Source organism: Panthera tigris, chromosome C1 (assembly GCF_018350195.1).
Source record: "Panthera tigris isolate Pti1 chromosome C1, P.tigris_Pti1_mat1.1, whole genome shotgun sequence".
NCBI classification, from domain to species: domain Eukaryota; kingdom Metazoa; phylum Chordata; class Mammalia; order Carnivora; family Felidae; genus Panthera; species Panthera tigris.
In genome coordinates, this window is record NC_056667.1 from 100,914,842 (window position 1) to 100,927,579 (window position 12,738).

The following is a 12,738-nucleotide window of genomic DNA, read 5'->3' on the forward strand; positions in this document are numbered from 1 at the left end:
AATTCTTTATCCAGTTTGTTAAAATAAATGTTTTTATTACTTTCTCATTTATAGATAGAAACATATGCCATAATTGAGATGTAATTGATTTGGACCATTCTAATTAATACAAATTACAGGAATTTTTCTGTAATTAACACTCGTAAGTGATTATTGAAATTATTATTCTGTTCAATGAAAGTATGGAAATGTCTATGTAAAGTTTGCTCTTGGCATATTATGATTATCTGTTAGCTAAAACCTCAAACACTATTAGGCCAGTGCATAATATTTGGTATGCTGTTAAATCAGAAAGAAATAACCGTAAGCTTTATATGTAGTTGTTTTCTATCTACCATCATGAAGCCAACGATTGACTCCAAGATTTCCAAGTAAATAGTGCCTATTTAAATCTTGAGATATGTCATACCCACAATCCATTGAGACTGGGGATCTAGCCCAATGGAGATCCAGCCATTATCTCAGCTATTTTGGCAACCACGTGATAGCTAATGGAATTAACTTGGCATGCCAGTCTTTGAAGTTATTTATAAAACTGACGCAATGATTGGAGAAGTTTTTACTCCCCCAAACCAAGCTTCATTTCCAGTGAGTGGGTGTGCTCATGGACAACCTGACCCCCGAAATCGAGCCCTGATGAAATGGGTCAGTGGACTCCCAACGTCGCTGTCAACCGGAAATGATCCAGGATGGAGGGAGAGCAGGGGGCTCTGCTGTTTGGCTCTGCTGCTTCCCATCCATGTTGAATCCACTGGCGGGTCACAACTTTAAGAATCCTCATCTCCCATTTGCAAAAACAATACTTCCCACCCTGTCCTTGGACACTGTGAGGCTCAAATGAGAGAATATGGAAGTGTTTATAAGTGAACAGCCTGAGGCACTTTATTAGTCTCTTATCAGTCATTTGGTGCATGAGAACTCAAAATCATGCCTCTGGTCTTGCGGTGGTGTGTTTAAAGGGGGGGGGGGGTATAAATTTACGATTAAACAGCCTCAGAGTCACTCTCCCCTCACTCCCTTTGGATAGAATTTCTTTCCTGATTGCCCAAGTGCTTCATGGGACTGCTGGGGCCCTGCAGGACCCAGAGGTCAAATCACCAGCTCAATCACTTGCTACCTGAGGGCCTTTATCAAGTACTGAAACTTTTTAAAGCTTGTTTCCAGATCTATGAAATGATGATAAACTAATATCTCACAGAACAGTGGGAGAATGAGAGGAGATAGTCATAGAATGGTATCATGCCGGGCACATAGCCAGGGTGAGGATCGCTGTTAGACTCATTGGCATCTGCAGCTAATGTGAGAGGCGAACATCCCACAGAGTTAGACCTGGTTTCAAGTCCTGGCTCCCTGACACTCTGTGATCCTGGATAATCCGCTCAACCTCTCTGGAGCGCAGTTACTAATCATAAAATGAGCATGGTAATATCTACTTCATGAGGTCTACACAGAGATCACGTAAAGTGGTATAGATGACCGTGCTGTGCTTATTACAAAGCATAATGGAAACGCATAGACTTTTTACTTTTTCCATACAAACACACAGGAAACAATTGCAAAGATTTTATTTAGCGGCTTTCTGTGCTTGGCACTTAGAAACAGTTCCGTGCATAAGGGCAAATTTTTTATACACCTTTACTTCATACATATTTTACATACCCTTTTTATTGCCCCCTTTTTTAATATTCATAATATTGGATTCCCCACTAGGCACATAAATACATTTATCTACAACACCTCAAAACCAAAAATCTTAATAATATCTGTATTACTTGGTATTATTTGCATTTCCACACCACTTAAAAAGTTTAGCTTGCACCAAACTTTACTTGTTTTCTTAACATTAAAGGATTTGAGGGGAAAGGGAAAGATGAAGGAAAAAAACCCAAACTTCAAAATGCAATAAACTATTTGATAAAAATGGAGACCTAAGGGCAGGTAGAAGGATGCAGAAAGGCCCATCTGTAATTCCCTGGAACGTGACTGGATTTCTCCTGCCCCAGGGGCTGCGGGGCAGGCAATCCAGGTCAGGTGTCTGGATCTGGCATGCAGACGGCCAGGCCTCGATTTGTCGCCTCTGCTCTTGGTATCATCTGTCGGGATTATAACACCCTTCCTTCTTCACACTCCTGTTCCCCCTCCCCCGCCAGGCTTCGCGCTCTGGAATCGGCACTTCCCAGGCAGCGCACCCCTCTTCTGGATCATGCTGGTCAGAGCTGTGGGATCCAAGTGCATTCCTTGCCCGGGTCCTCTCTCCAGTGCCCTGACTCTGCACAGTGTGCCAGAGAGGCTTACTCCTAGGTAACGCCATGATTCTATCACCTGTAGGGGGAGGGAGAGAAACGACCCCAATCTCCTCGGTGCGTTGTCACTCTCACCATTGCTCACACTTCCTCTCTCAGTCTTGCTCTCCGCCTCTCTCTTGCCCACTACTCCTTCTCCTCTTTTCTCATTCGGCTACTCTTACTCCCTTTTCACAGGTACCACTGGGAACGTCAGCGATCGAACACAGAGTTAGGAGAGCCAAAGTTCAAAAGCCATCTTTTTTCAGGAAGCCAAGTCCAGTTGTAGTGGTGGTGTCTGTCCACCCTTGTGGGTAGGAGGGGGTTCCAGGATACACGGTTCATTCCAGAAACAGGGTAAGCTGCAGGGGAGAAAGGTTGGCAGCTACTGCTGGCCCAGTCCATCTAGCGTTGTACATAGACCGATTCTTGGTGAAAGCACCCACCTGGGCCCCCCTCCACAGAGTTCGCCCAGTTCCAAGTCTGTGTGTGTGTGTGTGTGTGTGTGTGTGTATCGCTGTAGGTAAGTTTGTGTGCAAATATGTATGTGTGTGTGTGCATGCATGCATGTATGTATGTGTATACGTATAGGTAGGTCTGTATTTGTGTGGGGGTAACTTTTCATGGCTGCTACATGCTAGCATCTCCCTTGACATTATTATAAAATGATAATTCAGTTTCTTCAAAGGCCACTCTAGAGTAGACAATGCTTTATAAAACTAAGGTTTGGGAAGGCAGGAGAATGGCCACTGAGTCAGAGATGATTCCACATGGTAAGTATCCTTCAGTGGCTTAAAGGTCTTTTGTTCTTCTTCGGGATGTGCTTTCCTCCTCCAGAAAAAAAAAAAAAAAAGAAAAAAAAATACACAGTTCCCGTTTTTCAAAGGCGTTGGGCTCCCAAAGAGGAGGATCTGCCCGTGGAGACTCTGGGGCCCCGGCTCCGTGCTGTTCGGCCTGGCCATTAAACCATGTGCACGGACATCTGGGAGGAGGAGCCTGGGACCGCCCCGTACTGCCGGCCGTCACAGGTGTTAGTCGCCTGCTGGTTGTTGGGCGAAGGGCTAATCATGTGCATGCTGTGCTCCATCCCCGTGGGCAGGTACTGCCTCTCTCCAAAGGCCCCGTTGGAAGGAGAAGAACAGAGTAAAGTGCTTTGAGAGGCGCTCAGTTTTTCCGGGCTTGCGGCTAGCCTCGGAGAAGTGGGGAAATTGTATCCGTACAGATTGTAAGGGTTGTGGAGAGAGAAGGCGTTATAGGAGCTCTGCTGCATGTGGCTGCCCCCGAACATGTGTGGTGAGGAGGAGCTCGAGGCTGCATTGCCGGCCTGCATGACATACTGGAACTGGGAAGTGGGGAAGGACCCCAGCTGGCCACCGTAGGCTTCCATCTTGCTGTTGCTAGGCAACGAGGGAGGAGTCGGTATTCCTGAGATCAGGGATGGAGTCCTCTGAGGCATGAAGGTTTCGGAGGGCTGAGTGGCTGAAGCAGTGCCACTCTGGAGCCTGTTGTAGCCACTGTCACTCAGCCCCGGGTAGCTCTGCAAGGCAGCCATGTTGCTTCGGGCACATGGTGGATAATCAGAGAGGTTTAGATTGCACAGCTGGCTCTCTCGACAGCCCACGTTGAAAGTGTTGGGGGCCAGGTGAAATGTTGGAGGAGAACAGGATGGAGACAAAAGGTGAGAAGAAGCTGAAGGCGATGGTGTCCCAGTGCTGGAGGTGGTCGGGGAAGTGCCTGTGCTGCCCCCTGAAAAATAAAAGGTAAATACCATTGAGACAGAGGCCCGTCCAGGCCAGAGGCAAGCCATGCAGGAGGTACCCTCAAATGTCCCAGACGGGCTGATTTTTACAGAACCACAGCTTTCTCTTAACTCAGCAGACCTAAGTGATTCTATCTGTGCACACATACATAGGCACACGCGTGTGCACACACACACACTCTCCAAAAAAGACAGAGATGACACAAAAGAACACTAAACTTTTGTTTGTGTGTAAATGCCTTCAAAGTCTTTAAAAAAAAAAAAAACCTTCAAATATTCACTTTGCCATTTCTCACTTGAGGCACGAAGAAGAAACAAATTCACTTTCCAGTAAGACCTCTGGTACTCAGCATTAAAATCCCCCCCCCAAAACTTCTTCCGTTCTCAGTGGAAAGGCATGAAATATATGTTTTCACCAGGGACTGTTGCAGACTTTGCCATATTTAGTCTTCCAGGTAAAAACACAGCATACCAAATCTCAGGACCATACCCACAGAGGAAATGGGGCACTGGGTCAAGGTTGAGGACTGAGAGGGGCCCAGGTAGTAGGAAGGGAGGCACTGGCCTGAAGTTCTGTCATATGAGAGGTATTATGAGTACAACCGGAAGAGCTAGGTTAGCATAAAGCAGAGCTAACCTGTAACTAAATCATCATAATCCAGAGGGTCTGCCAATCTCCCTCTGTAAGACCCTGTCCAGTCTCAGAGACTGGAACAAGGACTGTAAATGTAGTCTGTGGATTTGGGATATTTGTGAGGGCAGGGGTTCAGACAGTCACAAAGTCAGGAGACCTGCGCCCTCACAGTTCTGCCACACGAATCACCCCCCCCCCCACCCCAGCTGACCCTGAGCACATCACTTATCTTCTCTGGGTTTGTTTCTTTATCCAGAAGATGAGATATTGAATTGGATAAGTTAGGAGAAGCTACAAGCTTTAAGTGACAGGATCCCACCTCAGACCAACTAAACAGCAATCAAATGATTCTAATGTGCAGCCGGGGGTGAAAAGCAATGATAAAACCCAAATTCCTTCTTTCAAAGTACCCAGAATAGCAATCCTTAAACTTTAAGGGCCATGAGAATCACCTGGAAGGCTTGTTAAAATAGATTGCTGACTGTCCCCACCCACCACCCCGAGTTTCTGATTCTATAGGTCTGGGGCAGGGCCTGAGAACGTGCATTTCTGAGATTGATGCTGCTTACTGGCATAGAGACCACACTTTGGGGTAGAGGAACTCCAGCTCCATCTCCTAAAGTCCCCGTATCTGTGTTTGAAAGAGTTGCTTCTCTGACGTGTGGATATTAGAACTGGATTGGCGGCTGATGCACCAACAGATGAAGGGCCAGTTCAACCCAACCTACTTCAAATGGGTTCTCAGAAGCCAAAGGAAAAAAAAAAAAAAAAAAAAAGAATGGCCTTTCCAAGCTTCTCCTTTCCCAGGGCTAGGAAGCAGCAGGGTAGCAACCGCTTTTTGCCTTGCCCACTGGCAAAGACAGTGGGGACTGCTGGGGCCGCTGGAGCTGTCATCTGAATTCCAGAACAGGAGGCTGCTTTGTCCTCCACAGAGACCCTCCGATGATGGACTCCCTCCTTCGGGGCAAGCTTGGGAATTTCCCAGAGTTCTTTAAAAGCACAGCTTCCCCCCCCCCCCCACCCCACGAGCCTGGTTATCTTCAGGTCATCCACAACTCATGTGAGGAACCTGATCTGCTATAAAAGGGTAAAGGACATTTTAAGTGGAAAGGAACAGGAATAAGGTTTTTATCCGTGAGAGAAATGGGAAGAAAACCAGCAGGGTTCCAGAGATATTGAGATACAGAGGAACCATCCGCAGTGTGCCAGGGAGGAGGATCCAGATGTGCACACCGAGACGCAGATACCTCAAAGAGAAACCCAAAGTTAATTTTTAGCCTCAGCCTACATGCACAGATATGGTAGTAGTATTGAAGTACAAACTTAGCTCCTGCCAACAGCTTTGTTAGAGTTAAATTTTTACAAAACCCAACCAGTATCACTTCTTCCTTGGTGACAAAAATTTCCCCCATGAAACTTCCAAGGTAGAACTACAAACAGGAGCTGATTTTAGTTAGAGTCATTTCAGGAAATTCTCCTTCTTTTGTTTCTTCTTCATGCCTTAAATTCCTTTAAGAGGATTCGCGAAAAGATTTTTATTCCACAAACCGAGAGAAGGCCAACATTGTCAACACCCCTGGGAGAAGGAAGCCAGCAGCTGACAGTCATAGGAACAGCACCCAGACAAATTCTAGGTCTGCCGGCCTCCACCCGGCTCATGACCACAGGCAACGTGTCCTGCCTCTTCATTCTCCTCATCTCTGAAAGACGGTCTCAAACTGATAAGGCTTCACTTTCTATCCTTGCAGAATTCTATTTGCATCTGAGGATGAAACTTACACAAAAGTGTTCATGGCCAACAAGGACTTTTCAAGGAATCCTTTTAATATAAAGGAGTTTGGGAAGGGGACAGCTCAGAAGGAGGAGGAAGAACATCTCCCACTTCTTGTTTTTGGACCACTGCGTGGCCTCGGCGACAGGGCCGGCCGGGGAAGGTCAGAGATTCGTTTTCTGCAAGCGGCATTCTGCACACATCTTCCTCCTCTTCCACCCTAAACACTATGAGCTTCGGTGAAAGCAGCGCTGCGGCGCAAGTGGAGAAACTTGACTCCAGCTGTAAAGAGGTTTGTGTTTTATGGGATATGTATCTGGTCTCCTCTCTTTGAAGGTCCGTTCTTGCTCTCCCAGATCTGGTGTTTATGGGGTCCCCGAAGAGACCCCCTGTTCGGCACACTGTACCGTCCTGTTGTGGGTTCGCTCTGTCAGGCACTGGCCCTCGCCCTGCAGCAGGAAGCGCAAGATGCAACAGATGACTTTTTACAACTCTAAATGGTTTTCTCAGATGGCCCGAGATGGAACGAATGGTACTGATTTAAGGCCTCAATTGGTTTCACTACAAAAAAATAAGAAGGGAGCTATTAACAAGTCACAGGGATTTCTGCTGAGCAGATGAGAGGTACATGTTAAAAAGTTTGTAGTCAGCTTGCTTTGGCTTTTAGATGACACTCCCTGGAAATGAGACTTGGTGGCCTGCTGAGTTTCAGGGGGCGGGAGCCCCCACACGAACCAGTGTTTGAAGCCGGGGAGCAAGCCTGTCCAGGAGAAGGTCACATTGCTTCCATTCACTTTGAAGAAGTGCTCTTGTGCACTTAAAGTACTCAATACAAACGACAGCTAGTTTTCAAAGTCCACGTAGAAAGAGAAGACTGAGGTACTCATTTTGCAGAGAAGCAAACGAGATACCGAGAAGTCTTTACTCTTGCATGACCCAACAGCTTGTCGGCTGTCAAACAAGATCGGAAGTGCCAGCCAAGCGCTAAATAAGCATAAGGAGGCAGGCTGCCCTCCCTGTGCATCTCAACACTCGGCTGCCTGAGGCCTCTCATCACAGAAGAGCTAGGGCAGAGTGGAAGGCCAGGCGACACTGATACAAAGGGGGCAGAGCTGCCTCTCAGAGAAAAGCACACCTCCCTTTCTTGTATAACATTCTCGCCTCACCCCTCTGCCACAGCCAGGTCCTGAATGCTCTCAGGGTCTTTCTTGACTGAAGCTTGATTTAATAGATGAGTGTGGGCTGTAGCGTTTGGATTGCCCAGCTGTCTTACTGATTACGGGACCTTGCAAGTTAGCCTCTCTCTATACAAATGGAATTTCGGGTATCTACCTTTGTAGGGATGTTCTGAGAAACAGATGAAATAACATATAATACAAAGTGCACAAAGGCATTAAATATTTATTTCCATTTCTTGTCCCTTCTGTCAGTGAAGAAGGAGTGAAAGAAGGAGAAAGGAATCACAGGGCATTTGGGTTCTGATGGGGAGACTCTCAGGTGTTGGCTTCTGTCCACGGAGCTGAGCATGTCTGGCCTCCCTGCACTCTGGTGAGCATATGTCACAGCTAGATGCCCGGATGTAACAGGCTGGAGGAGCTTCCATGGTTGCGAATGACAGAGCACTGGGCCCGTGACCACTATGGGCCCACTAAGCCTGTACTCCCAAAGGCTAAACCAGCTCTGTTTCCTCTCTGAACTATCTTTCCCTCTCGCCTCACCCCTGCCTAGAATGGAAATTCCATGCTCTGTGTCTCTATTCTCAGATCAAGCAAGCGGAATTGAACACAAATAGGTAGGTTGGTGTCTTTCCCACTGTCCCCAGAGGCCTTAATCCATGTCTGAGAGGTGATTAAAATGTAATGCCCTAAGTAGCTGAAAACTCTCTGGTATTCCAGGACCCATCCCCCACCCGCCCCACCTCCCTGCATCTTGTTTTACCCATGGACCCAAGTGAGGAGATACTCATTGAAATTCATATTCAACATTAACTTGTTCCAATATTCAAGGCTCACAGCCAAAATAACCAAAAAGAATACATGTTTAGCAGTGATTCCATACGAGGACAATAACCTAGAATATACTTGTGTACCATGAAGACAAGTACAATGTGACCATGAAAATCCTGAATACCAAACCTGCTGACTTTTGCATCTTTAAATTGATCACTTCCAGATTGTAATATGGAGGCGTTCACATACAGTTTCCTTTTGGGTTTATTTTGTTGTGCTTTCCCCCCCCAAAAAAAATCGAAAAACAGTAAAAACAAGACCCCATCTGGGCTAGTAAAGAATAAATTTCCATGTAATTACTTGGTTGCGTAAGCCAGACTCTTCTCTCATATAACTTGGTGGCATGTGTCCCTTGGAGAATGTGGGATCACTGTGTCCCTGAGTAGCCGCCTTTGAGGCATTCAAACAGGGAAAAGGTAAGATGTCAGCACCCTGTGGACTGATCCCAGGGAATAAACCCAAAAGCCATAAAGTTAAGGATCACAACTCCATTCCTCCCTACTATGGAATTACCCTTAGTTGAAATGAGGGCCCTTCTTAGAATGCAAATGTGAAACATTATAGTGCTAATGAGAATTGTGTGGTTTCAATCTTAGAAAGACTCTTAATGCATCCTTCTCCATAAAGCTTAAAGATATACATAGATCCAGACCTCTTCCTTTTTTTAAAATGTTAATTTTTGAGAGAGAGAGAGAGAGTGAGACAGAGGATCAGAAGCAGGGTTTGTGCTGACAGCAGAGAGCCCCATGTAAGGCTCTAACCCACAAACCGTGAGATCATGACCTGAGCCAAAGTCAGATGCTTACCTGGTGCCCCTAATCTAGCTTGTAATATATTCACCCAATTCTCATTTTTCACATTGGTCTTTTGGGTTCTGAGTCTCTCTGTTTCCTGGATGGCCCTGTTTCACACCTACCACCTTGCCTAGCTGGGGTGGCCCTGTTTTTTCACATTCCATGAACTGGTCTGTTTTCTCTGCTCCTTGTTTTACTGCCTTCCCTGCGGCCATGTACACACCGATTGTGATTGCCATTGAGGGCTGATCTGCCTGTCTCCTGGCCACAGTACCCAGCTTCCCACTGAGAAACCCCCCCGTCCCCCACTCTCAGCTCTCCACCCCTACCTCCAGGGAAGGCATGTGACTAAGAGCTGGATGGTCCACGCATCATATTCCCCACCCCTGACCACAGTAATTGGTTCGGGGGTGACGCAATTTGAGTCAATGAGACTCAGAGATTTTGCTAGAAACCTTAAGAGGGGCACATGACCCTTTCCCTCAAATTGAGACTTAAGATGTAGGTCTACTGCTGCTCACAGCTATGTTACCACCGTGGGGGTCTGAGGATGAAGTCAGGTGGGAGCCTGGAGCAGGTGGTGGCAAGGGAGATTAAAGGTGTGGATGGATTCCAGAACTTGGAGATGGGGGCTACCTACGGTGGGGAAGGAGGCAGGGAAACACCCAGGATGATGCATATATATAGTGGTGTTCTTCCCCCAGGAGAGGGCGCCAAGTCTGTAAGGTAAATCGTGTGCTAGATTTCTGGACACATTGAGCATCAGGGACTTTGGGACAAAACAAAATGTATGTCGCCACTGTTTTAGTGGACTGAGTTCAGACACCCTGTCAATCCCTGTCACGAGCTCCTCACAGCCATCCTTCCTCACCTCAGTGATACATGAGATCTGTGTAAGTAGCTATCTCAGAATCATTACAGAGTAATCCACAGTAATTCAAAGACAAGCTGTCCCTTGAACTGTCCCCTTTCCCTGTGTTTTACTGGTTTGAATTTCTCAGTTTCTGATCCCTTTCCAGGACCAACCTCTAATTGTTATAAATCAAGCTGATGAAAATCCCAGCACAACAGAGATGCTCATATCCTTTTAACTGCCTGACAAACATTAAAAGACCCAATCTTTTCTGGTGATGTCTGCTACCATTTGAGGAAGAGGGAGCGTTCCATAAATGGCAGGTCTCCTTATTTCCACAGATGGAGATGGACTGTCAGCTCTGGTGTCACTGGTCCAAGATGGTTCCTTCTTGGTACAAGAGTTGCCAGCCCCTTGGACACGGATGGTGCTCACACAAGCTCTTTCGGTTTGGGCCATACAAACAGCTCCACTGTATATATCATCAGAACAACAGGACTGCACTTGGCCATAACTGACCTGGGCTCTTCTTTTTTCTTCTCTACCTGTGTTGCCTCAGTCAACGTCCCCAAGCATCACCTACTTGGTTAGTTCATTTTGTCCCTGCCACTAGCAGTGGCAGAAGCCCCTCCTGAAATAGAATCCTATCTCCAGACTCTCCAAACATGTGCACTCCCTTGCTGATTCTAAATGAAGACATCTGAAGGTAAGACCATACACTTGACTTCATAAAAATAGAATATCGACCTATTTAGAATTCATGCTCAAGGTGTTGGCCAGAAAACATCAATTGGAAGTGTAAACTAAAAAACAATGTTGTGGACAATCAAAGCTCTAGTAAGAATGAAGAAATCAAATGTGGTCTAATGGAAAGGGAACTGCCCTGTCAAGATGGAGACGCACTTCGGAATCCTAAGCTCACTTCTGCCACCATTTACCTGCAGATATGTGAGCAGACTTTGCTCTGTGCCTCGGTTTCTCTTTGTGTAAAAGGCAGAGGATAATGAATCCCATGCATGCTTCTCCATAGGAGAAAACAACTATATAGAATACCCATTCAATATATTTTTTTAAACAGAAGGATTTGGGTTTTTGCAAAACTGAGGCTAATTCAACTAAGGGCTTTCCTTGCAATGTTACCAACAAATGGGTCTTCACGAAAGAGAAATAAAAATGACAGCAAGGACGGGATGAAAAAAGCATCTGTAACCTCATTCAGACAGAAGAGTCTAGCTTCCAGCAACAGCAGCAGAAGCAGCAGTAGAAAACAGTCTTAGGGCCATGTATTTGACATGCCAGATATTCATGTGTCTGAAGCAGTGAGGTTATATGGACACTGGGTAAGTCAGTCATTATGTGGAGCTTAGGTTTCGTGTCAACACTGCCAATACTCTCTTCACCAAAAGGGAATTACTACAAAATCAGTCTGCCACCGAAGTTTCCTCTAGAAGGTCATCACTTTCTACTCCTTCTAAGACACGGGACAGTTCAACACAGGTGGCTATGTCTCTTTTCTTCGTTTCATACATGATACTGTCCAGAGCTACCGGAATTCTTAGTTCTTAAGGGAGGAGGGAGTGAATGTTGTTTCTTTTATGTCCTTTGTTAATGTGAAGAAACGAAGCCACATATTTTTTAATAATGAGAATCTGGATCAAGTTCAATGTATAGTCCAATTGGATTCCAATTAAACAATTGAACAGAATTTTGGCTTTTCCTCCAGCCCCATCCCACTACCATATGTATCTAGTAATTCCAAGTTCATCCCCCACCAATAAAAAATGGACTCCCTAATTAAGTGTGACATTTTGCTTCAAAAGTCCAGTTTCTCTTAAACCATTGTTTCCCAAGTGTCAACAATAAATTTATCATATGGATAAATTTTGGATAGAAACACCGTGAAACCGGCCATGTTACACACCTAAGCAACTCATGCCAGTTCCCTGTGCCTGTGCCTGCCTAACGGCCCCACATGCTGCTGAAATACAGGTTGCCAACCCCAGTCATCACTCCACATCCACATCTGCACACATACTAGGTAGTTGTGCTCCAAGCACATGTATCAGACAGTGGCCCTGCCTACCTGAGCCACAGTGCCACCAAGTGACTTCACTTGGCATTGTTCATTAGGTACTTCCGGGGTGCCAGGCCCTATGACAGTTCTTGAGAACACAGCAGTGAACACTATGTCCCCACCCATGCCTGCTTCTCAAGAACTGGCAATGCCCCTGCCAACGTTCTCACACCAGCCTCCATGATACAAACTCTTGCTTAGCTAGAGCTTGCAAAATCAACATAAAGCAAGGGCAAAGAAGCAAGGAGCCACCTCAGAAATAAACAGGATCAAGTAAGTATCTTTGCATGAGAATGACACATGTTCCTTTATGAAGTGTGTTTACATAAGTGATCTTGTAAAAAATTACCCCTCTTTGGTGGGTGAAGAAAACAGATTCACTAGAAGTACCTTGCCCAAGGTTACAGAGAGGTAGTGGCCATCTAAGATGGAGACCCAGATTTCCCAACTGTCAGAATACCTCTGCCTCGTAAGGGCCACGAGAGCCTAGAAGCAATAGCAACACCCTGAAGATGCATTGACCCTTCTTTTCTCACAGGATTATGAGGAGAAGGCTGCTTCA

General features: G+C 46.0%; 1 protein-coding gene and 1 long non-coding RNA gene across 2 annotated transcripts in view; one reads left to right on the forward strand and one right to left on the reverse strand.

Moving 5' to 3' along the window:
• Positions 1 to 1,705: 1,705 nt before the first annotated feature.
• The window catches only part of TBX15 (T-box transcription factor 15), a 102,069-nt gene continuing 91,036 nt past the window's right edge, over positions 1,706 to 12,738 (reverse strand). Inside the window, exon 8 of the mRNA XM_042993884.1 lies at positions 1,706 to 4,028. Coding sequence (XP_042849818.1) covers positions 3,244 to 4,028 — 785 coding nt within the window. The 3' untranslated portion in view covers positions 1,706 to 3,243. The remainder of the gene's footprint in view (positions 4,029 to 12,738) is intronic.
• Positions 3,954 to 11,896, forward strand: LOC122240794. The gene is made up of 2 exons (XR_006220518.1): positions 3,954 to 4,042; positions 10,444 to 11,896. It is a non-coding gene; the product is annotated as an uncharacterized LOC122240794 (long non-coding RNA).